At 42.3% G+C, this 24,372-nt stretch overlaps 2 protein-coding genes across 4 annotated transcripts in view; both read left to right on the forward strand.

Moving 5' to 3' along the window:
• LOC116983514 overlaps positions 1-7,950 on the forward strand; it is a 39,017-nt gene extending 31,067 nt beyond the window's left edge. Inside the window, exon 6 of the mRNA XM_033037325.1 lies at positions 7,007-7,950. Within this exon, the coding sequence (XP_032893216.1) occupies positions 7,007-7,174 (168 nt within the window). The 3' untranslated portion in view covers positions 7,175-7,950. The remainder of the gene's footprint in view (positions 1-7,006) is intronic.
• A 7,007-nt stretch (positions 7,951-14,957) lies between these two features.
• The window catches only part of klhdc8b (kelch domain containing 8B), a 133,089-nt gene continuing 123,674 nt past the window's right edge, over positions 14,958-24,372 (forward strand). The window contains exon 1 of one of the 3 annotated variants that reach the window (XM_033037327.1): positions 14,958-15,485. The gene's annotated coding sequence lies outside the window, so the exon portion shown is untranslated. Of the gene's footprint in view, positions 15,486-16,546; positions 17,218-24,372 lie in introns of those variants that run through there. The other 2 variants (XM_033037328.1, XM_033037326.1) reach the window with 2 other exon arrangements.

Below are 24,372 nucleotides of genomic sequence, written 5' to 3' on the forward strand. Positions count from 1 at the left end.
TGCACCGCCATTCAATATGATCATGGCTGATCATCCAACTCAGTATCCTGTACCTGCTTTCTCTCCATACCGCATGATCCCTTTAGCCACAAGGGCCACATCTAACGCCCTCTTAAATATAGCCAATGAACTGGCCTCAACTACCTTCTGTGGCAGAGAATTCCAGAGATTCACCACTCTCTGCGTGAAAAATGTTTTCTCATCTCGGTCCTAAAAGATTTCCCCCTTATCCTTAAACTGTGACCCCTTGTTCTGGACTTCCCCAACATCGGGAACAATCTTCCTGCATCTAGCCTGTCCAACCCCTTAAGAATTTTGTAAGTTTCTATAAGATCCCCCTCAATCTCCTAAATTCTAGCGAGTACAAGCCGAGTCTATCCAGTCTTTCTTCATATGAAAGTCCTGACATCCCAGGAATCAGTCTGGTGAACCTTCTCTGTACTCCCTCTATGGCAAGAATGTCCTTCCTCAGATTAGGAGACCAAAACTGTACGCAATACTCCAGGTGTGGTCTCACCAAGACCCTGTACAACTGCAGTAGAACCTCCCTGCTCCTATACTCAAATCCTTTTGCTATGAATGCTAACATACCATTCGCTTTCTTCACTGCCTGCTGCACCTGCATGCCTACTTTCAATGACTGGTGTACCATGACACCCAGGTCTCGTTGCATCTCCCCTTTTCCTAATCGGCCACCATTCAGATAATAGTCTACTTTCCTGTTTTTGCCACCAAAGTGGATAACCTCACATTTATCCACATTATACTGCATCTGCCATGCATTTGCCCACTCACCCAGCCTATCCAAGTCACCTTGCAGCCTCCTAGCATCCTCCTCACAGCTAACACTGCCCCCCAGCTTCGTGTCATCCGCAAACTTGGAGATGTTGCATTCAATTCCCTCGTCCAAATCATTAATATATATTGTAAATAGCTGGGGTCCCAGCACTGAGCCTTGCGGTACCCCACTAGTCACTGCCTGCCATTCTGAAAAGGACCCGTTTACTCCTACTCTTTGCTTCCTGTCTGCCAGCAAGTTCTCTATCCACATCAATACTGAACCCCCAATACCGTGTGCATTAAGTTTGTATACTAATCTCTTATGTGGGACCTTGTCGAAAGCCTTCTGAAAGTCCAGATATAACACATCCACTGGTTCTCCCTTATCCACTCTACTAGTTACATCCTCGAAATATTCTATAAGATTCGTCAGACATGATTTACCTTTCATAAATCCATGCTGACTTTGTCCAATGATTTCACCACTTTCCAAATGTGCTGCTATCCCATCTTTAATAATTGACTCTAGCTGTTTCCCCACTACGATGTTAGACTAACTGGTCTGTAATTCCCCGTTTTCTCTCTCCCTCCCTTTTTAAAAAGTGGGGTTACATTAGCTACCCTCCAATCCTCAGGAACTACTCCAGAATCTAAAGAGTTTTGAAAAATTATCACTAATGCATCCACTATTTCTGGGGCTACTTCCTTAAGTACTCTAGGATGCAGCCTATCTGGCCCTGGGGATTTATCGGCCTTTCATCCATTCAATTTACCTAACACCACTTCCCGGCTAACCTGGATTTCACTCAGTTCCTCCATCTCATTTGACCCCCCGGTCCCCTGCTATTTCCGACAGATTATTTATGTCTTCCTTAGTGAAGACAGAACCAAAGTAGTTATTCAATTGGTCCACCATGTCCTTGTTCCCCATGATCAATTCACTTGTTTCTGACTGCAAGGGACCTACATTTGTTTTAGCTAATCTTTTTCTCTTCACATATCTATAAAAACTTTTGCAGTCATTTTTTGTGTTCCCTGCCAGTTTTCTTTCATAATCTATTTTCCCTTTCCTAATTAAGCCCTTTGTCCTCCTCTGCTGGACTCTGAATTTCTCCTGGTCCTCTGGTAGGCTGCTTTTTCTGGCTAATTTGTATGCTTCATCTTTTGTTTTGATACTATCCCTTATTTCCCTTGTTATCCACGGATGCACTACCTTCCCTGATTTATTCTTTTGCCAAACTGGGATGAACAATTGTTGTAGTTCATCCATGCAGTCTTTAAATGCCTTCCATTGCATATCCACCGTCAACCCTTTAAGAATCATTTGCCAATTCACGTCTCATACCCTCAAAATCACCTTTCTTTAAGTTCAGGACCCTTGTTTCTGAATTAACAATGTCGCTCTCCATCCTAATGAAGAACTCAACCATATTATGGTCACTCTTTACGCACAACAAGACTGCTAACTAACCCTTCCTCATTACTCAATAACCAGTCTAGAATAGCCTGCTCTCTTGTTGGTTCCTCTACATGTTGGTTTAGAAAACTATCCTGCATACATTCCAAGAAATCCTCTTCCTCAGCACCCCTGCCAATTTGATTCACCCAATCTATATGTAGATTGAAGTCACCCATTATAACTCTTTTACCATTGTTGCACGCATTTCTAATTTCCTGTTTGATGCCATCCCCAACTCCACTACTACTGTTAGGTGGCCTGTACAAAACTCCCACTAGCGTTTTCTGCCCCTTAGTGTTTTGCAGCTCTACCCATACCGATTCCACATCCTCCAAGCTAATGTCCTTCCTTTCTATTGCGTTAATCTCCTCTCTAACCAGCAACGCTACCCCACCTCCTTTTCCTTTCTGTCTATCCCTCCTGAATATTGAATATCCCTGGATGTTCAGCTCCCAGCCTTGGTCACCCTGGAGCCATGACTCCGTGATCCCAACTATATCATATTCATTAATAACTATCTGCACATTCAACTCAGTACACCTATTACGAATGCTCCTTGCATTGAGACATAAAGCCTTCAGGCTTGTATTTAAAACACTCTTACCCCTTATACAATTATGTTGAAAAGTGGCCCTTTTTGATTTTTGCCTTAGATTTGTCTGCCTGCCACTTTTACTTTTCACCTTGCTACCTATTGCTTCTACCCTCATTTCACACCCATCTGTCTCACTGCTCACACATTTAAGAAACCCACCACCTCTTATTCTCTGTTTATTATCTTTTTCTTCTTTCCCCCCGACATGTTGGGTCTGAGTGCTTCCCTTCTCTGCCTCCTGCCTCACACACTGTCTACAATACAATACGGTTTATTTGTCACATTGCACATAAGTGCAAGTGAAATGAATATGTCAGCAGCGGTACAATTATAAAGAACACACACAAAAACACAATAAACATTTAACATAAACATCCACCACAGCATTCATCACTGTGGTGGAAGGCACACAATTTGGCCAGTCCTCCTCCATTTTCCCCCGTGGTCGGGACCTCAACCCTCCGCAGCCGTTGCTGCGGGCTTCCAGATGGTAAAAGGACAAGGTACAAGTCCAGGTAAGTCCAGAGTCGGCTCTTCCCCTAGTCTACTAGCTTTCTCTATTTGACTCGGGTGGGAGAGGGATAGAATTAGAGTGAATTCCGGGGCTACCTGAAGTGAGAGTAATCAATATTCTTACCACTGGGCTGTAAGCTGCCCAAGCGAAATGTGAGATGCTGTTCCTCCATTTTGTGTTTAGCCTCACTCTGACAATGGAAGAGAAAGGAGGGAAGGGGAGTGGACAAAGACTGAGGCGAGATCTGGTAAGTGGATGGTGGGTGTTCAGAGAGTAGGGGGACGTGAGGATTATTGTATGGGTTGGGTGTGGTCAGGGTAACCTGGTTAAAGAGGTGGAAGGGGAAGACCCATCACTACTGAGGATTGCCTATGGGGAGGGGGGGGGGGGGGAAGCAGTAGGACCCAGCAGAGTCAGGCCACGTGCTGTTGGAGTCTGCATCGTGAAGGTTGTGGGTCTGGTGCTGAGCCTGGAACTCAGGTGAGGTGACAGCTCCGGCCCGCTGGTGGGCGGTGGAGAGGTGAGGGTCGGCGGAGTCACTGGTGGAGGCCTGTGGGGGGCCCGGCGACAGCAGTCGACAGCCATGGCAGTTTCGGTGGTCCGGGCCCGGGATCGGCCGGGAAGGCGGTGACGGTCGGAGAGGCGGTGGATGTTGGTGCTGCTCCTCATGGTGGCAATCTCGGCCTCGTGGTGTTCGGGCAAGCGGCACGGTCCAGCAGTGGAGTGCCGGGCCTGTGCGCGTTCGAGTCGAGAAGTGTCAGTGGAGGGACTGGTCTGGGGGCGAGCAAGCTTGTGATCCTTGGTAAAGTTAAGGTAGGTTGGTTGAGGGTGTGGATCTGGCGTGGAATTAAGTACAGTTGGGGTCTGTTGCTGGTGTGGGTGAGTGAGGCCTGGAGCTGCGGGAGAGTCAGAGCGAGGGCCTGCTTGTGCCGGCGTGTCGCAGCCAGTGTAGAACGCGAGACACGGCAGGAGAACTCTTGCGAAAAGCGGCAGATGGACTGTCGGTACCTGTAATCTGGGTTGGGTCCGATCTCATATTTCGCTTGGGCAGTGGTATGAATAGCCCAGTGGTATGGATATTGATTTCTCTCACTTCAGATAGCCCTGGCATTCCCTCTCTCTATCCCGCTCCAACCCATCGCACTAGCTTCTCATTTTCACCTTACAAACAGCCGGCTTCTTTATCGTTACTTTTTTGCATATCTTTCATACATCGTTCTTTATCTCTCCACATAACCATCTATATCTCTCTTTTCCCTTTTCCCTTTTCCCTTTTCCCTAACCAGTCTGAAGAAGGATCTCGACTTGAAACGTCACCCATTCCTTCTCTCCAGAGATGCTGCCTGTCCCGCTGAGTTACTCCAGATTTTTGTGTCTATCTTCGGTTTATACCAGCATCTGCATGTTCATTTTTATACATTCCAGTTTAATATATTCTGTTTGGAAAAGGCATCAAAATATGTCAGAAAAGTCAAGAAACAACTACAAAGCTGGTTTCAGGATCCAGTGTGAAGTGGTGAACATTAAAGAAACTGAAGAACTGATTTGCACATTGGAGAAAATACGATCAGTGATGGAATGGCAAGATTGGGAAACATGGGTATTATAGATGCAAGAAAATAACTAATGGATGATGTTGAATATGGCTTTATAGGACACTGTCCCAGTCCTAATTAGGTCTGAGAAGAATTGCTCTGCACTATATGAGTAGAAGTCTTCTTTATTCTTTAATTGATGCAGACTTCATTTCTAATGCTAGCTATACCTCATTATCCCTGACAAGGTAGTGATGGACTGTGCTGTCCATGTAGTGAATAGATTTCTGCGGTCCTTTTTACTGTATGTAGCACATTAAAGTATTTTGATGTGATAATGAAGGTATAGCTATATATATCGTCAGAAAACTGTGACTCAGAGGGGAACTTACAGATACAGATACTGTTTCCTTCTGCTTATTGCCTCGAATGATTGAGTTTGAGGCTTTGGAAAGTGCATCTTAAGGATGTTATACCCTGCATCTATAATACGCTGAAGGTGAGGGAGTGAATGGTTGGGGTGTTAATCTCTAAGCTATTTCATCCTAGATGATGATGAGCTGTAGTACTGTAGCTACATTCAACCATTCGAGTGGGCAATCACTATATTGTTGGTAGAAAGGCTTTGGATATTCTGGCGACAAATCACCTGTTGCCGCACATCTGTTCCGAATGCTGACCTATTTAAAAAGTTATGTTGTGAAAGTAACCATGCAAATTGAATTATTTTTCAAGTATATGGTGCCATCTTTAAATTGTTCTAACATTAAATTAAATGATGTGTCATGGACTAATAGCAGGTCTAACCGATTGGGAGAACTGTATGACATCACTCAAAACGATGAGGTGTTTATGATTCTTTTGCAAAAATTGAACATGAGAGTTTGAGTTGCTTTTGTCACGTCCACCTCCACCGTATTGGTTTTAATTGTGTTTATTCATCGTGCATTATTTAATTATATCTGGGTTAAACTGCAAATGGAAGATCAGAGCTTGTGAGAATTGCAGCACAGGCATTCTCTTCTTATCGAGTCCACGCACAAGATTAGAAGTTGTTCAGCCAGAGCTGAACACACTTCTCGGCATCTGCATACAATGGTGTCTGTCTTGTGCTTCTCGTGCGTGGTGGTGGAAAGATTGGTGGAAACAGGGCCGCGAAGTGAACGCTCTTTCCTTGACCCCAGCACAGGCATTAATGATAATGCATAGAACTGTACAGCATAGGCCCACAATGTCTGTGCAGAGTAATCAACTTGATAACACAGCACAGTAGGAAAGCATTGATATGGACCTCATATTGCATTGTATGCATATCTAGTTTTGGATGCTTAAACATCCAAGTATGTTAGTCCTATTTTGCTCTACATGCAAAACAAGCAAGCACATACAGTCACATTGATGTGTTTTGACTTTGAGGTAGAAATTTATGAACAACCAGCTTTGCCCTCAAATTAACCTCAGGACGTTGTACCTGTTGGACTTTCTAAGATTAATTATTTAGACCAGCCCGTGGACAATAACATAAAGTGAACAAGAGAGTCATTTCTGAATTTTGACTAATTCATTTCCATACCATGAACATTACTGAACACTGTTGTTGGTAACATTAATAAGGCAGAATTGGAGTGACCTTTGAAATCTTTACCTTAGTTAGAACGCATAGAAATCAACCTCTATTGCCTGGGAGAATCTTAATTATGCAATAAGCTCCGCAGTGAATGCAGGTCTCACAAGACTGTGAAATGGCTATTGAATGGAACAACTGGCTGATATTATTGTTATGTCAGTTGACCACAGGTTGAAACCAAAATATTCTGTGACAAATTAAGAGCGGAAACTCATTGCAAATATCTGACTGTCGAACAGTGAAATAACTAAATATTGTTGCTGCAAACTTTTAAGTTTATATTATTAGCCACTGACAATAGGATTGTTGCATCTTGTATAGCATATTTTGTACCAATCTTGGCTAGATTTTCAACATATAGAATTGTCTGGTCAATGAACTAATTTATCTTATTCCTTAAGCTATGTGGAGTACCGTACTGCTAACATGTGTAACTTCTGTGATTTTTCAACATATTTAATCAAATCAGCAATTCTGTTTTCCGTGTTCATAACAGATGTTTGTAGATGGTGGCAGTGAAACCCGAATTGTCCCAACCGCAGAGTTGGAAGACGTTTGCTTGGTCCGGACTGACCTTCTCAAGGCCATCCATGACCGCAATTATTTCATCAAGTGTGTGGAGCAGTGTGAAGAGAATTACAACAACTACACAGCTCTATTGTAAACGAGGGCATCCTATCACATCAGCAATCCTAGCTGATAAACTCAGGGCATGTGTTTGAAAAAGAGACGGGTTAATATAATTATATTAAATATATACATATGGACATGATGAATGTTATAACTGTAATGATAAATTACTGGAAAAAAGAACCTGACATTGATGTCTATTGTAGAAATGTTTAAAGTTATTATATTTTATCTCAAACTTCAACTGTATGATATAAAAGGGATTTTCATAAATATTCATTAAACATTAATATAAATCTGTTCATTTTACTGGGAAATGCACTGTATGGAAATGTTACATTTTAATAGTGTAATGAAACAGGGATGTATAATATCAATTAATATATAAGAGTTGAACAAAAGTTTCTTCTTTGGGATTTCAGAACAAATGTAAATTGTAGTTGCATCCATTTCCATCCTGGATAAAACAAGCATTTGATGAGTTTTACAGTAACTGTTTAATAGTATTTCAACAAGCATCTTGCTAGCTGGTGTGACTACAACTAGGCCTTTTATAGTCTGAATAATCAGTGATTTGTGCATGTCAAGAACAGAAATGAGTGATACTTGTTAAATGAATAGCATTTTGCTTTGTAAGTACTGAGAATATTGTTCAGACTTTTTAGAGGCATAACTTAATAGTAAGTCAGCAATTTAGTGATGAGTAGATGTTCAGTTGATTGATTTGTGTAACTGGAGAGTTCTGGAAACTTGTACACATTGACTTTCTGAATCTGTTCTGTGTCAGTTACAATAAAAAAATAAACTTCATGCATTGAATTACTTGTCTTTCTTTGGGAAAAAACAATTTCATTAATGAGCTTTGCTGTTTCTTCTGCCTACCTCAATTTTAATTTTAGATTAAAATCAAAATGATTTTGGTTTGATATTGAATCAAACTATATTTGAACTTGAAATCCAATTAAATTTATCCCTTGATTATGATTTTCCACGACAAGGAAATGTGAAGAGTACGTTGATTTTTTTTAAAGAGTTTGTCTACCTTTTATGTATCTGCTTTGAAAATAATTGTTTTACCTCTGAATCTTTTTAAAAGGGCTATTTGGGTTGACTTTCTCCCATCCGCCCAACTCCCACTAAAGGGATCCATGAGCAATGGCATAACTGTGTGGAGGATCGGTGGAACTTAATGTTCATAAATTGCTTAATGTTCAATAATTGCATAATGTTCAATAAAAATGCTGAGTATTTGATGATTTTTTGTTATGAATATGTTTCCAACAGAGTTAGTAATGTGACAAACATTAAAAAATGTAGTTGCTGAAGAGAATTCCACAGATTGGTGTATGGTGAAACATTCAAAATAATTCAAATTGGGGAAAAATCCTCTTACATTGCATAAAGTATTACTAAACATAAGGTTAAGATTACTTTCTGGATCTCATGACTGATAGGTTTGGATTCCTTAAGTATTTTTTGCAGACATTGGAATTTAAGGCTTTTGAAAGGAGATTGAATCGGAGATAATGAAGGTATGTGCTCTATTTTTGAATTTGATTGAACTTAGCCACTGTTTATTTTCGGGCTGTTCTGGTATCTTACTACAGGAGTATTGGTCATAAACTGGGTGGTAGTGGAGCTGTGCATCTACTTCCCAAGGACCTGCATTTGCAGATTCAAATGAGTTTATTGTCATATGTACAAGAGTGCAATGAAATTCCTTGTTCACGTGAAGCTCACAGAGTAAACAGTAATGATAAATACATAATAACTATGAATGCAGAAACAACAAAACATTGCAAGTGGAAAAGCTGAGTATACAACGGAATGTTAAAGTACACTAATCATTCAGAGTAGGAGTACGTGGCAGCACCTTTGGAAATTGGTAAAAGGAGTGCTTGGTTCCTAAACATAAGGTTAAGATTACTTTCTGGATCTCATGACTGATAGGTTTGGATTCCTTAAGTATTTTTTGCAGACATTGGAATTTAAAGCTTCTTCCCCACTTTTTACCGATGATTTAAGCTTGGAATGTGTATTTCCGGTGCCTTTTTTAAAAAAAATAAAAAAATAACTTGTTAATTTTCTGGAAGTATAACATTCTTTACAGGCAAAATTGTTGGTACCACTGGTACCAGTGGGGAAGAAGCTGTTCTTAAGTCTGGATGTCCAAACTTTCAAGCACCTGTATCATCGCCCAAAAGATAAGACAAAAGAAAAGAGAATGGTCAGGATAGCGGGTATCTTAAATGATGCTTTCAGCCTTATTGATGCTATGCTATTGTCTGGGTGGATGGAAATGATGAGCTTATGATGGATTAGGCTATGTTCACCATTACTTGCATGTTCAGGCAGTCACGAGCAGAGCCTTTACCATGCCCGGCTGAGATTCATTCAGTGGCGTAGGGTGGGTTTTGAGCGCCCGGGGCAGTTTAAAATATTGCGCCTCCTCATTAGCGGCTAGCCATGGCCCATCATCTGTTATAAATCCAAGTTTTGTATTTATTTTCTCAACCTAACAAAAAGATGGCGGCGCTGCCTTAGCAGCTGCGGCCCGCCTGCAGTATGTCTGTTTTTTTTGTTTTTTTTTGTGTTGTTCTTTTGTCCTGTTTAGTTGATTTTTGGTTTATTATGTTGTGTATGTGGGGGGAGGGGAACACGTTTTTGGTCTCTTCCTTCGGGGATGCGACTTCTTTTGTCGTATCCCCCCGTCTCCGCCTGCGCCAAAGCCTAATGGCGGAGCTGGCGGCCTCGGAGCTGGGGCAGCGGCAGCGGCGGCTGGGACAGCGGCAGCGGCGACCAGAACTCGGAGCTGGGCAGCGGCAGCGGCAGCTTTGACAGCGGCGGCCTGGCCTCGGAGCTGGGACAGCGGCAGCGGCCGCCCGGCATCGGAGCTGGGACGGCGGCGGCAGCGGCTGGGACGGCGGCAGCGGTAGCGGCAGCGACAGCGGCGGCCTGGCCTCGGAGCTGGGACAGCGGCAGCGGCCGCCCGGCATCGGAGCTGGGACGGCGGTGGCAGCGGCTGGGACGGCGGCAGCGACAGCGACAGTGGCGGCCTGGCCTCGGAGCTGGGTCGGCGGCAGCGGCGGTCTGGCCTCGGAGCGGGGGCAGCGGCAGCAGCCACACGGCATCGGAGCTGGAGCAGCGGAAGCGGCGACCTGGCCTCGGAGCTGGGGCAGCGGCGACCAGAACTCGGAGCTGGGGCACGTTCCGGCGGCAGCGGCCACTCAACCTGACCGCGGGCCCAGTAGATGACAGCGGCGGCTGGGACAACGGCAGCGGCCTTGGCGCAGAGGGAGAATAAGAAGGAATGAGACAAAGACTTAAGACTTTTGCCTTCCACCATAGTGAGGAGGTGCCTGGTGAACTCACTGTGGTGGATGTTAATTTGTGTTTATTGTGTGTTTTGTCATTTTTACTATATGTAGTAAACAACAAGGCAAGGCAACAAAATTTCGTTCAGACCGCAAGGTCTGAATGACGATAAAGGCTACTTGTTACTTGTTACTATAATTACACTTGCATAAAATTTATTTATTTATTTATAAAATAAAATTACTTCTTTGCATCCATTAATATTTATTTCAAAATTGTAACAACATTTTACAGGTTCCAATAAAAGTATTACAAAGTGTTCGAATAATAGGGAAACAGAACACATTAAATGTTAGACATTGTCAGTATATTGCATTTATTTAAAATCTTCTGGATTTTATTCTTGCAAATTTTTCAATTTCACTATCAAAATTTACATGAAAATTTCTCTCAATAGACAAAATTGCAAGGTTACTTAATCTTTCCTGGCTCATTGTTGATCGCTGATATGTCTTTATTAACTTTAATTTGGAGAAACCCCTTTCACAACTAGCATTGGACACAGTAATTGTTTAAAAAAATTCTCAGTGCCACAACAATGTTAGTTAAACTTTCTTGCAGCTTCCACTTAATTATCCAGCAAAGCAATCTAAAGCTGTCCATGTAGAAATGCTCTCTTCTGGATGAACTTCTTTAAATAAAGCAATATGGCGTCTAATACGATGTACTTTCAGCAGTCATAGCTGTAGCATTCAAGTCAGAATATTTCACACATAAATGCTGAATGTGTCGAACAATTAAGTCATCTTTTTCTGCATCTAACAATGTTTGAATTTGCAGAAAAGCAAATAGCTCATGAAGTGTATTCACCTGTACTGTATGTTTTGTAATTTCAGCTGTTAGCTTATCTACTGCCTCAAGTTGTTCCCGACGTGTTTCCTGAATTAAACTTAAGCCAGAATCACTACTTTTTTCACCTGACATCTTCTTTCGTCTTCCAATTCTTCTTTCTGTAGAGATATCATATGTATTGCATATCTGCATAGCTCTCTCAGCTGCCTCTGTGACTAGAGAATCACGCTTTTCCTCACAAAATAGAGTCAATGCTTTTAGAATTTGAACACATTGATCAAGTCCAAGTCCTCTTTGTTGTAGGTATATCTGAGCGTCATTCACTTCAGTAAGCACTGGGCTCCAAAAATAAAGGAATGCAAAGAAAGGATAGGTCATAATGCAAACTAACAAACTGCCTGCATCTCCTTTGGTTTCTGAGGTTTCTTCTAATCCATCCCTCAAGACTTCCAAAGCTTCTATTATTTTTTCAGTGTACTCAGCAAGAACGTGTACAGCTTCATGCTTTGAACTCCATCTTGTGTCACAGGATCGCTTCACATTAACTGGCACATGTTCTTTAAGAACATCCCACCTGTGTGTAGAGCTTGAGAAAAATGTGTACACTTTTTGCACAGTGCCAAAAAAAGTCACAGATTTTGTTCCAACACTATCTGCATGTACACCAGCAAGATTAAGTGGGTGATTGTTACATGGCACAAACACTGCTTTGGGGTTTACATCTAGAATACGTTTCTGAACACCATGTATGTGGCCAGCCATAGTTGCAGCATTATCATATCCTTGTCCATAGCAGTACTCAAGCTTTAGACCATCTGCTTGCAACTTGTCACAAGTTTGTTCTGTAATTTCATTAGCTGATTTCCCATGTAACTGAATGAAGTCGATAAAGGACTCCTCAACTGTGACTTCTGTATCTTCAATATGCACATACCGAATTACTTGGGACATTTGGTCGGTATGCGAAATATCTTTTGTACTATCAAACATGATGGAGTAATACTTGGCCTTTAAAATTCTTTGATAGATATCTGTTCGGATGTGATCACCAAGTAGTTGGATGTACTCATTTTGGCTCTGTGGGGAAAGATAAGACATAACATAGCCATCTGCTTGTTGAACTTTGTGAAGATGTTGATTAGCAACTGGGTCATATTTGGCAAGTAACTTGAAAACTTCAAGGCAATTTCCACAGTTATCACTTGCACTTAGATCTTCTGAGTGGCCACGCAAGGGTAAGGATTGTCTGGCTAAATACAGCACACAATCAAGAATTCTTGATAATACAGCTTTCCATTTCTCAAATAACTTCTGTTGTTCTATCTGAACAGCAGCATCGATTGTTTCACATTTCTGTAGTCGCATTTCAAGTTCTTTCCACTTTTCAAATGCTTCGACGTGATGGCAACTTTTTTCATGATCTAATACTCTGGGGTTCAGCCTTTTCCATGTTTTAAATCCATCTGGCTGTGCAAAAGAACTTCTTCCTTTATTTTTTTGAAAAAGCATGCAAGGAAAGCAATATACAGCACATTTCACCGGAGAATACAGCAACCATGTCCTTAAAACATGTCTCACCATTATCTAAATTCATATAAAACCAATCCTTAGAGAATGATCTGCCATTATTATCTCTTGGAAAAAATGCATCTTTATTCTGTAGTTCAGACGTCCCTCTCTTAACAAGTTCATTTTTCAAAGTTTTATCTACATTTTCTGGCCAATAATCAATATCAGTGAAAACTTTCATATCAATATGCTCTGAAAGAGCACTTGACTGCCCAGATGTTGAAGCATGTTCAGGCAAAGCTGTCTCTGCTTCTAAAGCAGAAAGTGAACAGTTTATGGTGTACTTTCATCACTGGTGCTATCAGCAGTGTTCACAATAAATCTGTCAAGACTTCCAGCAAGCTGTTCTTGTTCTGTTTTTCGTCTTTTCCTGCCCTGGGCACCAGATTCCTTTCTTTTAGACATTATGGCTGAGATATATTCTGACTCCGGGTGCTGTCTGTATGGAGTTTGTACGTTCTCCCCATGACCACGTGGGTTTTCTCCGAGATCTTCGGTTGCCTCCCACACTCCAAAGATGTACTTGTTTGTAGGCAGTAGGCTAATTGGCTTGGTATAAGTGTAAATTGTCCCAAGTTTGTGTGCGGAGATCGCTGGTTGGTTAAAATTGTTGGATAAAAAAAATAATAAAATGGCAAAAAAATTTACATTTTATTACAATAATTCAAGGAAAGGCTGCCAAAGAGTTGCAGTGTGCCTTTAGAACAATTTTTTTTGCCATTTTATAAAAAGAATTTATCCAACATTTTTTTGCGCCCCTAAAAATTTAGCGCCCGGGGCAACCGCCCATCTGGCCTCCCCCACGCTACGCCACTGGATTCATTACATCAATGTGGAATTCTCTGCCACAGAAGGCAGTGGAGGGCAATTCACTCGATGTTTTCAAGAGAGATTTAGTTCTTAGGGATAAGGGAATCAAGGGATATTGGGGGAAAGCCAGAACAGAGTACTGGTTTTGGATGATCAGCCATTATCATATTGAATGGCTCGAAGGGCGAAATGGCCTACTTCTGCACCTATTTTCTATGTTTCTATTAGAATATGTTTTATAGTGCATGAGTAGAAATTCAAGAGAATCATCACGGACATGCTAAATCTCGATGCCGAAGAAATTAAATACAATGAGGCACTCTCATGATCACTGCATCAACGTGAAGGGTTGAGGTTTGGTGGCTGATAACATGGATGCCTAGGAATGAAGTTGGTAACCATGTCCTACACCATAATAACACACATACACATTTATTTTAAAAAAACATTCGCATCAATATACCTCCCTTTTCAGTTTTGATTTGTGAGCAATCAACCTAATTTATTATACTAATTACTAAAAATATAAAATTATTTTTTTAATTGTTTTTTAAGTTTCAGGGATGTGGTACATATCGTCTCGAAAAATCACTGTCACTATCCATAAATCCCAAGATAGAAAACCCCAATTTCTGATATTTTTGAGGAGGCCAATAGCTTGATTGAAGAGTGTAGGAAGGAACTGCAGATGTTGGTTTGAAGAAGGGTCTCGACCCGAAACGTCACCTCGTCATTTTCTCCAGAGATGCTGTCTGGCCTGCTGAGTTACTCCAGCTTTTTGTGTCTATCTTTAGCTTGATTCTTCTTCTTATCGAGTCCACACACAAGATTAGAAGTTGTTCAGCCAGAGCTGAACACACTTCTCGGCATCTGCACAATGGTGTCTGTCTTGCGCTTCTTGCGCGTCTTGTTGAAACAGGGCCGCGACGTGAACGCTCTTTCCTTGACCCCTTTAGCTTGATTGAAGGGATGTGTCAACTGAAAGTACTCCTAACCAAAGGAGGATGGAGTAGCAACTTCGAGATGTGCGTCTCTTCCATCAAACGCTAGAGGGCACAACTAAACTGTCCAATTCCATGGTCGTAACAAAATGCTGGAGTTACTCAGCGGGATAGGCAGCATCTCCGGAGAGAAGGAAAGGGTGACGTTTCGGGTCGAGACCCTTCTTCTGTCCAATTCCATGCTTTGAATGCATTTAGAACTATTCACTGCACGGACCGAAAGGTCTGAATGACAATAAAACGAATCTAATCTAATCTAATCTAATACGGATTGTGAGCACTATATGTTTTTTAATTAACTTCCATTACAGGTGTAGATTGACAGTGAAATATGTATCAAATATAGTTATTTGCGATTTAAAAAAAAAAGAGTGGTCTCAAGTGTGCATGAGCCTGAGGTACAACGTTTCTCACTGTTAAGTTTTATTCAGACGCCGTATTAAGGACCACACATGGATGTTTGCTGAATGCCTAAGTACGACAGATCTGTAAAATCTAGAGCCGAAAGGGGGAATACAAACCCTAGCATTGGTCTGCATCGTTGGTCAGGATTTCAAATTGTTTCACTTGTGGCCTCCGGCGTCGATTTCCGCAACAAGATTGCAGCCCAAGCACAGAACTGTCCCGGTGATAAACAACGTGTGGGCAACGCCACGGCCATCCTCGGCAAATTCTTGACCGAAATCTTGCACTTCTTTCTGAAGGACCTAAAGAGTCAGCCAGCTCTCGCTGCCAAACGAATCTTGGCGAGCCGTTCTGCATGTTCCAGCACTTTGTGCAAAATGTAAACAATTGCTGGTGAGTAACCAAGTAGCCAGGGACGACACGAACCACCGCCTTGTCAAAAGAAGTGTCTGTATGAAGGTCCCCTACCCGAAACTTCACCTGTTAGTGTTCTCCAGAGATGCTGCCTGACCCGCTGAGTTACTCCAGTACTTTGTGTCCTATCCGGTTTTTCAACCGGAGGCGGTGCTAGAATGTACCAGGGGTGCAGGCAAACAGCGAAGTCCAATTACACCCAGCCCTCGCCGTTAAGATGGACACAAAAAGCTAGAGTAACTCAGCGGGACAGCCAGCATCTCTGGAGAGAAGGAATGGGTGACGTTTCGGGTCGAGACCCTTCTTCAGACTGGTTAACGATAAGTATAAGCAAACACACAGGCGGGAGTAGTTCAATCCTGAAGGGGTTTGAATTATTATGTTCCCGCGTCCAAACAACCACACGTTTAAGTTCCATTGTGTGTATAACGTTATCACCCAGATCACAGTCAACAACGGACCGTCTCCTAGATCATCGCTACTTTTTTGTCCATCTTTGGAGTTTACCCTTTTCAGCGTTCTGCATTCAGAAGCGGTGCACCATTGAGGGGAAACTGGCGAAACTCCTACCGTGAGAATTGTCTTCAGACCGAATCGTTTGATAAAACTTTACCAGCAGCTGCCTTGTCATTCCTCTGTGAAAACATCTCCCCTTGAAGAACAGAGCCCATCAGAAGTGTTGTTTAATATGTTAGCTGAAAGTTGGCATGAGTGAACATTTCACTCAACACGCTATTCAATCTAAGTGCCACCCAGCAAATTGGCAACATCTGTGTTTGTATAACTCGTTTTCACCTCGCCCACAGCTAACAATGGCCAGTTTCCTTGATCATCGTGTACTTTTTCGCATATCTTGCATTCCCTCTGTATCACCATCTATATCTCTCGTTTCCCGTTCCCCTGACACTCAGTCTGAAGAAAGGTCTCGACCCGAAATGTCGCATATTCCTTCTCTCCAGAGATGCTGCCTGACCCGCCGAGTTACTCCAGAATTTTGCAGCAATCTACGCGTTTTAACTTGTTGAACAGGGCAATTTCCCGGAGAAATCTCGAACCCTGGAAGGTTCTGAGCCTGAAAGAGTTAATTTGGGTGACGTGTTTTTGTTTGAGATTTTTAGCTTCCTCGGAGAGAGAAATTGTAAAGACATCAGTTGAAGGCTGAGGACAGAATGAGAGGGGGGGGGGAGAGAGAGAGAGGGGGAGAGAGAACACATGGCGAGAGGAATACACTGAATTCCCAATTGACAACTGAATTTCTAATTCACAGTCGGGAACACTTGTGGTAAGAGGAGTCGAGATTCCTGGGGAAAGTGATGAGAGTCAGAGGGAGAGCAGTGCCGCGTGGGGTCGGGGCAGAGTCAGAGAGGCAGCAAGCATGAGGAGTCGCTGTAGAAATCAATGGGGCGATAGGATCACAGCCCAGGGTGAAGGCAGAGGCCGAGGCAGCCAGCTAGCGATTGGAGCAAGAGGCGAATCCTGGGCGACAACGGAGGTTGGAGTGGGAGCATGGAGCCAAGTCGGTGCCGAGAAAGCGAGCGAGCCGCGGCCGTCCGGGGACCCGCACCGCAGCCGGAGCCAGTAGAGACGGCAACAGTTCCAGCAGAGCGAAGATAACTCAGCCGGCGAGCGCTTACATCTGCCAAGACACGGGGGAAGGGACAAGCTTGAGGAGTTGACACAGGGCAGCTCAAAGCACGGGATGCTCCAGCAGGTATTGCCACCCGCGAAACACACAGGGACATGCATATGGTAACTTTATAATGGCCACATGGAACTTACTCGCTGTTTCATTTCTGCTGTTTCACCGAGATTTCTGAACGAGGCAAGTAGCGAGAGGCAACAAGTTTAAGGTGGATGTTTATTCAATAGAATAAAATCCAGAAATTGCTGGGATAAAAATCTCAGCAGGTAAGGCAGCGTGTGTGGATGGAGAAGCAGATGTTTCCACTCTGCGACCGCCTTTGTAAGAACACATTTCTCTAATTTCAAGTAACCCTTGCATTCCCTCTCCCCGTCCCTCCCCCACCCTAATCATCCTGCCAGTTTCACTGTTCGCATTCCTGGGTTATCACCTCTCCCGCAGCCAACAATGGACCATTGTGGGCTCCACCTTTCCTTGGTCATCGGTGATGTCTCGGATTTGTCCTGAACTTTTTCATATCTCTTGTTTCCCTATCCCCGACTCTCAGACTGAAGAAGGGTACTGACCCTGAAACGTCACCTATTCCTTTCTCCAGGGGTGCTAGCTGACCTGCTGAGTTACTCCAGCATTTTTTGTCTATCTTCTGCAGTTTGTTTGGTTTTCATTTACGTAATGGAAATCCATGTTGGGGTGGAAGATTGTACAACTTGGGAATAATTACATAAGGGAGTAGTTTCGGGGAGAAGGATTGAGGCAAATCAGACTCTCTGTGGAGGAAGCAGATAGATGATGGCACAGTTATGCTGAATTCCAGGCACAGCACAGCTGATGGAAATAAGATGTGATTCTTCATGCAGACCGAGATTGTGTTCTCAACCTCAAGCAAACGGCTTTTGGCGTTCACCTGTGTACATCTGCCCACAGATTTTGTTATTTGTGGTCTTGGCAACATATTTCTATTAATCCAGCATCTGTTTCACTGTGGTGTTCCCCACGGGGGAGCTGTATGTTGGTGAAAGAAACAGCCAGTTTCTCCAGCCTGTCAGTTTAAGGTTTCACACTGGGCCATTCTGGGTCAAATGGGGAAGTGAATAAAAGACTTAAAATTGCATTTCAATCATTAAATAATATATGAAAAGATTAGAATATAGGAATGGGATGAAGGGAAACAGGCAATACAGGAAACAACTTAAAAAAAAAGTCTGCTGCATTAATTTTCTTTGGTGAGATTAAGATTTGTATTATATTTTCAGGTGGAGAGCAGGATCATCTGCAATTCATATTTCACTTATCCCTACTCTCCCACTAGAGGAAACATCCTCTCCACACCCACTCTATTCAGGCCTTTAGCTTAATGCTACAGCATGAGAAATACCCATTTAAAAAATATTTCAGGAATATTAAAAGCACTTTTAAAGTTTGGGGTATTTGTATTGTTTTAGGGTTAGCACGTGGAGTTTCTGTTGAAAATGAAGGATATAGGTATTCACCTAAGGGATTGGAAGAAAGCTTATATGGGTCTATCATTAATCATTTACAGCAAAGGTTTCATTTATAAACAGCATATGAATTTGATTATGAGAAATTCCATATGGGTTTATATTTATATTTGTTACTCATAATTACTCATGGTAGAGCTGCTTCCTCACGGTGTAGAGACCTAGGTTCAATCCTGAACTCGGGAGATGTCAACATAGAATTTGCACGTTCTCCCTGTAACCGCATGGGTTTGCTCTGAGTGCTCGTTCTCCTCCTACATCCCAAAGACATGCAGGTTTGTAGGTTAATTGGCCTCTTCAAGTTACCCCTAATGTGCAGAGAGTGGATGGGAAAGTGGGGAACACAGAACTAGTGTGAATGGGTGATCAATGGCCGGCGTGGACTTGGTGGGCTGTCGGACCTGTTTCTATGCTGCATCTTTCAATCAACCAATCAATTAGTATTTAAAAAAATGTTGGTGTATTTTTAAGGACCAGTTGGCAGACACATATGTGTAAACGTATATGTTTTAGTTTAGTTTAGAGATACAGTATGAATAAAATGTGCATCCGACTGTTCACGCTAGTTCTATGTTATCCTGCTTCCCCGACACATTAGCGGTTATTTACAGAGGCCAATTAACCTGTAAAACTACACATTTTTGGGATGTGGGTGGAAACCGGAGCACCCGTCAGAAACCTACCCACACACACAGAGAACTCCATACAGAGAGCACCCAAGGTCAGGATCGAACCGTTGTGAGGCAAAAGCACTAAAATATAGGTTGATATCAGTAATTTATAAGATGTAGAGCAAAATATTATTTAGGATGTAAAGTATGGAATTCCATTTTGAGGTTCAACTTGCAACGTAATGTATCCCTGTGACAAGAATTTTTTGCTGATAGTCTCCATGGATTTGCATGGATTGTGAGATCGATGTTGCCCAGGTCCACTTGTCTCAGTTCCCTTTCTCTGTTTTAAATTTTCAATCCCTGCACCAAAAAGACAAAAAGACTACACGAATGGGACAGGTTTGGAGGGATATGGACCAAAGTGGGCAGTTGGGACTAGTGTAACTGGTCTCCCCCATTGTCAGTGAGGCTAAACGCAAATTGGAGGAGCAGCATCATATTTCGCTTGGGCAACTTGCAGCCCCGCGGTAAGAATATTGATTTCTCTAACTTCAAGTAACCCCAGCATTCCCTCTCTCCATCCCTCCCCACCCAAGTTGCTTTTTCTGTCTAGCTGGGACATGTTAGCCGGTGTGGGCAAGTTGGGCCGAAGGGCCTGTTTCCACACTGTATCACGCTAATTACATTGGAATCAGATGTCCACCAATATTGCTCTTTGCAATGAATCCGCAGTAGTAAATAGACAGGATCTTATGCAAGACTGCCTTGTCAAACACAACAATGTACAACACACGTACCCACTCGACGTAAATAACTTTTCCATAGACATTAGGCTGATTCACTTTGTAATCAAGTGCTTTATTATTGTCATCCTTACCCAAATGCAAACAAAAGTTATCCCCGTAATCTCTTTTCTAGCTCATAGACCTAGGATTTAATTGCTAAAAAATACTAACGCTCATACTAACACTGAAACACACAGAATAAAATAAAAAGTCATGCATTAAATTGTTTTATTCTTGCTGTTTTATTTGACTCATTTACAGGATTCGTGGTTTTGAAAGAGTGAGTGACATTTATACGTCTAGATAGGTGGAAGGGCTATGAGATGTGTTTAGTTAGCGATGAATGGTAGTTACTGTATGTTGCCTTCTCATGGTATATTATTTGCAACAAGGACAGACAGCAACAACGTAGGTGGCACGGTGGCGCAGCAGTAGAGTTGCTGCCTTACAGCGCCAGAGAGACAGGTTCCATCCTGACTACGGGTGCTTGGCTTTACAGAGTTTGTACTTTCTCCCTGTGTTTTCTCCCACGGGTTTTCTCCAAGATCTTCGGTTTCCTCCCACACTCCAAAGACGTACAAGTGTGTAGGTTAATTGGCTTGGTGTAAGTGTAAATTGTGCCTAGTGTGTGTCGGATAGTGTTAATGTGCGAGAATCGCTGGTCAGTACGGACTCAGTGGGCCGAAGGGCCTGTTTCCGCGCTGTATCTCTAAACTAAACTAAACTAAACTGATTGGAGCAGATTTCTCTACCAGTAAGTTATTTTTAAGTTTTTTAATCCATTGAATTTCACACGCAGTTTTATGTTCAATGTGTGTCTGAGGGTCAGTGATAGACATTTTATTGGGTATGAAGATCTGAAAAGAATTTCTTCAGTAGTGCTAGGGTACTGATATCCCCGATCAATCATCTTAACGATGAGAAATCTGCAGAAGCGCGGGTTAAATCTGGGTTCAAATGACTACAATTTATCAAGACGAGCACAGACAAGACCATTCGGCTTTCGGTGTTCGGCTGGCAACCTGAAGGTGGCCGGTTCGAATCCTGCTTGGAGTGTGTACTGTCGTTGTGTCCTTGGGCAAGACACTTCACCTACCTTTGCCTGGGACTAGAGACGGAAATTAGCTACTGATTGGCTACAATCTCGCATATTTACATGCAAATGTTCATTAATATGCACTCTCCCTATAAACAAATTATTATTATTATTATTATTATTATTATTATTATTATTATTATTATTATTATTATTATTATTATTATTATTATTATTATTATTCACGAGCTTCAATGTTCCAGGTATGTGTATGCAATCACCAATTGTTATTGTATATAAATACCTGGAATATTGAAGTTTGATTTTTGGTTCTTAAATAAATGAGGATTTACATAGTGCTTGTTATTAATCCTCCAGGAGTTCTGCATTCCTCTAACTCGAGCTTCCTGTAAACCTCAGCCCACTTTGCCTTTGATTACATTCAATGATCTCGAGTCTAAAGTTTGCATTCTCTCTTACACAACTTTCCTCCTCTCCTGAAGTCACTCCATTAATCTTATTTCTTTGTGCTTTTGATCACCCTTTTAACAACTGTTTTTCTATATCAGCGGCTGACTCTCAACATCAGAGACACGGGTTCAATCCTGATCTCGGATGCTATCTGTAGTTTGCATGTTCTCCCTGTGATCACGTGGGTTTTCTCCCTGTGCTCCGGTTTCCTCCCATATCCCACAGGTAAGCGGGCTTGTAGGTTAATTGGCCTCTGCAAATTGTCCCTAGTGTGTGGGAAGTGGATGAGAAAGTGGGATAACATAGAACTAATGTGAATGGACAATTCCATGCTGTATCTCTAAAAATATATATTTTTTAGTTGATTATATTTCTCTGAAAAAGGCACATTGTGTTTTACTGTGTGGGAAGGAAATGCATATGCTGGTTTCACCGAAGATAGTCTGAAGAAGGGTCTCAACCTGAAACTTCGCCCATTCCTTCTCTCCAGAGAAGCTGCCTGTCCTGCTGATCCTGTCCTTTATTGCACAATATGAATGTTGATCCTTGTTTGGGATTATTTACTCTAATGTGTTGGGACCGGTTAGCATCTATAGTTCAATATATGGACGGGTAACGTACATTTAAAGGTCAGAGAATAAATCGACCATGCGAACACTTGAGGTACAGTCTGGTGACATGGAGTCACAGCAGTTAGTGCTTCTAACTCACCACTGCAGGATCCTTGCTGGAATCCTACCTTTATGTGCTGTCTTTGTGGAGTTTGCATGTTCTTCCTGTGACCATGTTGGTTTATGCTGGGTTCTGCTCTGGTTTCCTCCTATTTATGTTTGTAGGTTAATTGGCTTTTGTAAATTACCCCTTAATGAGAGTAAGTTGCTGAACAAATTGCAAGGGAGTTAGTGGAGACATGAGAGTTAAATAAGTTGGAGAGACATATGGAAAAATGGAGAGGAGGAATGAGACAGATGGGATTGCTCTGCTGGGAGCTAGCATGAAGCTGATAGCCTGAATGGCCTCCGCTGACATTGTAGTAAATTGGTATGATAGTTTCCCTTGAGCATTTGTGTTCAGAGTGTGTTGGTTTGCTGGGTGCTTGTATTCACCAAAAGTAACTTGGATTAAGTTTTATGAAAGGACAAAAAAAAAAATCAATAGCCAATATTGTAAGTATGATAACATCCACAAGATGGTATTGAATGCTGTAAACGGTTACTACAAGCAAAAACTTTGTAAGTAATCTAAGCAGTATTTGTAGCAGAGTCAGAAGAGGGGTGCCAACCCAAAAAGACATCTGTTTGTGCTCTTCAGAGTTGGTGCCTGACCCACTGCGTTACTCCAGCACTTTGCTTTTTTTAAAGACTCCGGACTGTCAAAGCTGCCACAGCCAGACATAAAAACAGTTTTTATCCACGAGTAGTTGCTCTACTCAACAGCCAAAAATCTGTAGCCTCCCTCTGATCTGGTATTTTGTTGGTTCACATGCTTGATCAATGGTGTTTTATCATTAATGTTTTATTATTATTAATGTTTAGTGTTTTCTGAGTCATTCGTATCTGTCATTGTGTGTCATGTTGTTACTTGTGGGCGGAGCACCAAGGCAAATTCCTTGTATGTGAATACTTGGCCAATAAACTTACTTACTTAAGCAGTATAGTGAGGGACAAGTACAATGAAAACCAGCAGAGTGGATTATGAAACCTTTTGTGTGTGTGTGTGTGGGTGTGTGTGAGTGAGTGTGTGTGTGTGTGCATGTATGTGCATATGTATGGTTGTACATGTATGCATGTGTGTGCGTGCAAATATGTATCTGTTTAGTAAAGATTCCTAGATGATTGTTGGTATTGCGACAACCTGCGCATCAAATGGATCTGATAATATTTGCCTTGTTGCACAAATCACAGTGTAATAGCCCTTGCATGCGGTATGTTAATGGAATTAATAAAAATATACACTACCATGGCACAGTGAATGTGGTCCAGAGGATGTTTACGAGAATGATCCCAGGAATGATTGGGTTAACATATGATGAGCGTTTGATGGCACTGGACTCTGGAGTTTAGAAGGATGAGGGTCAACCTTATTGAACTCAGAGAATAGCGAAAGGCCTGGATAGAGTGAATGTGGAGAGGATGTTTCCACTTGTGGGAGAGTCTAGGACCAGAGGCCATAGCCTCAGAATAAAAGGATGTACCTTTAGAAAGGAGATGAGGAGGAATTTCTTTAGTCAGAGGGTGGTGAACCCGTTGACAGACTCTTGGTTAGTACGGGTGTCAGGGGTTACGGGGAGAAGGCAGGAGAATGGGGTTGAGAGGGAACGATAGATTAGCCACGATTAAATGGCGGAGTGGACTTGATGGACTGAATGGCCTATTTCTGCTCCTTTCACTTATGAACCTATGTTTCTGACTGATGACACACCAATCACAACTAGAATTACCCACATTCAGAATTCCTAATCCATCCCCATTACTGATGGTTCCTTGCAGTGTGAAGACAAATCAGAGGAATCACACAGCACCAATCTTGTTCACCCATGTGTCTATCTAAAAGCCTCTTTAACACTACTAGACTATCATATCTGCCTCTATAACCATCCCTGGCAATGCGTTCCAGGCTCCCACTACTCTCTGTGTTAAAAACTTCCCCCTCTCACCTGAAATCTATGCCCTCAAGTGTTGGATATTTCCATCCTGAGGAAAAGGTTCTTACTGTCTACCCTATCTGTGCCTCTCATAATTCTATATACTTCTATTAAGTCTCCTGTCAATCTCTAACATTCCAGAGAGAATGGTCCAAGTATATCCAACCTCTCCCTG

Source organism: Amblyraja radiata, chromosome 18 (genome assembly GCF_010909765.2).
Source record: "Amblyraja radiata isolate CabotCenter1 chromosome 18, sAmbRad1.1.pri, whole genome shotgun sequence".
NCBI lineage: Eukaryota > Metazoa > Chordata > Chondrichthyes > Rajiformes > Rajidae > Amblyraja > Amblyraja radiata.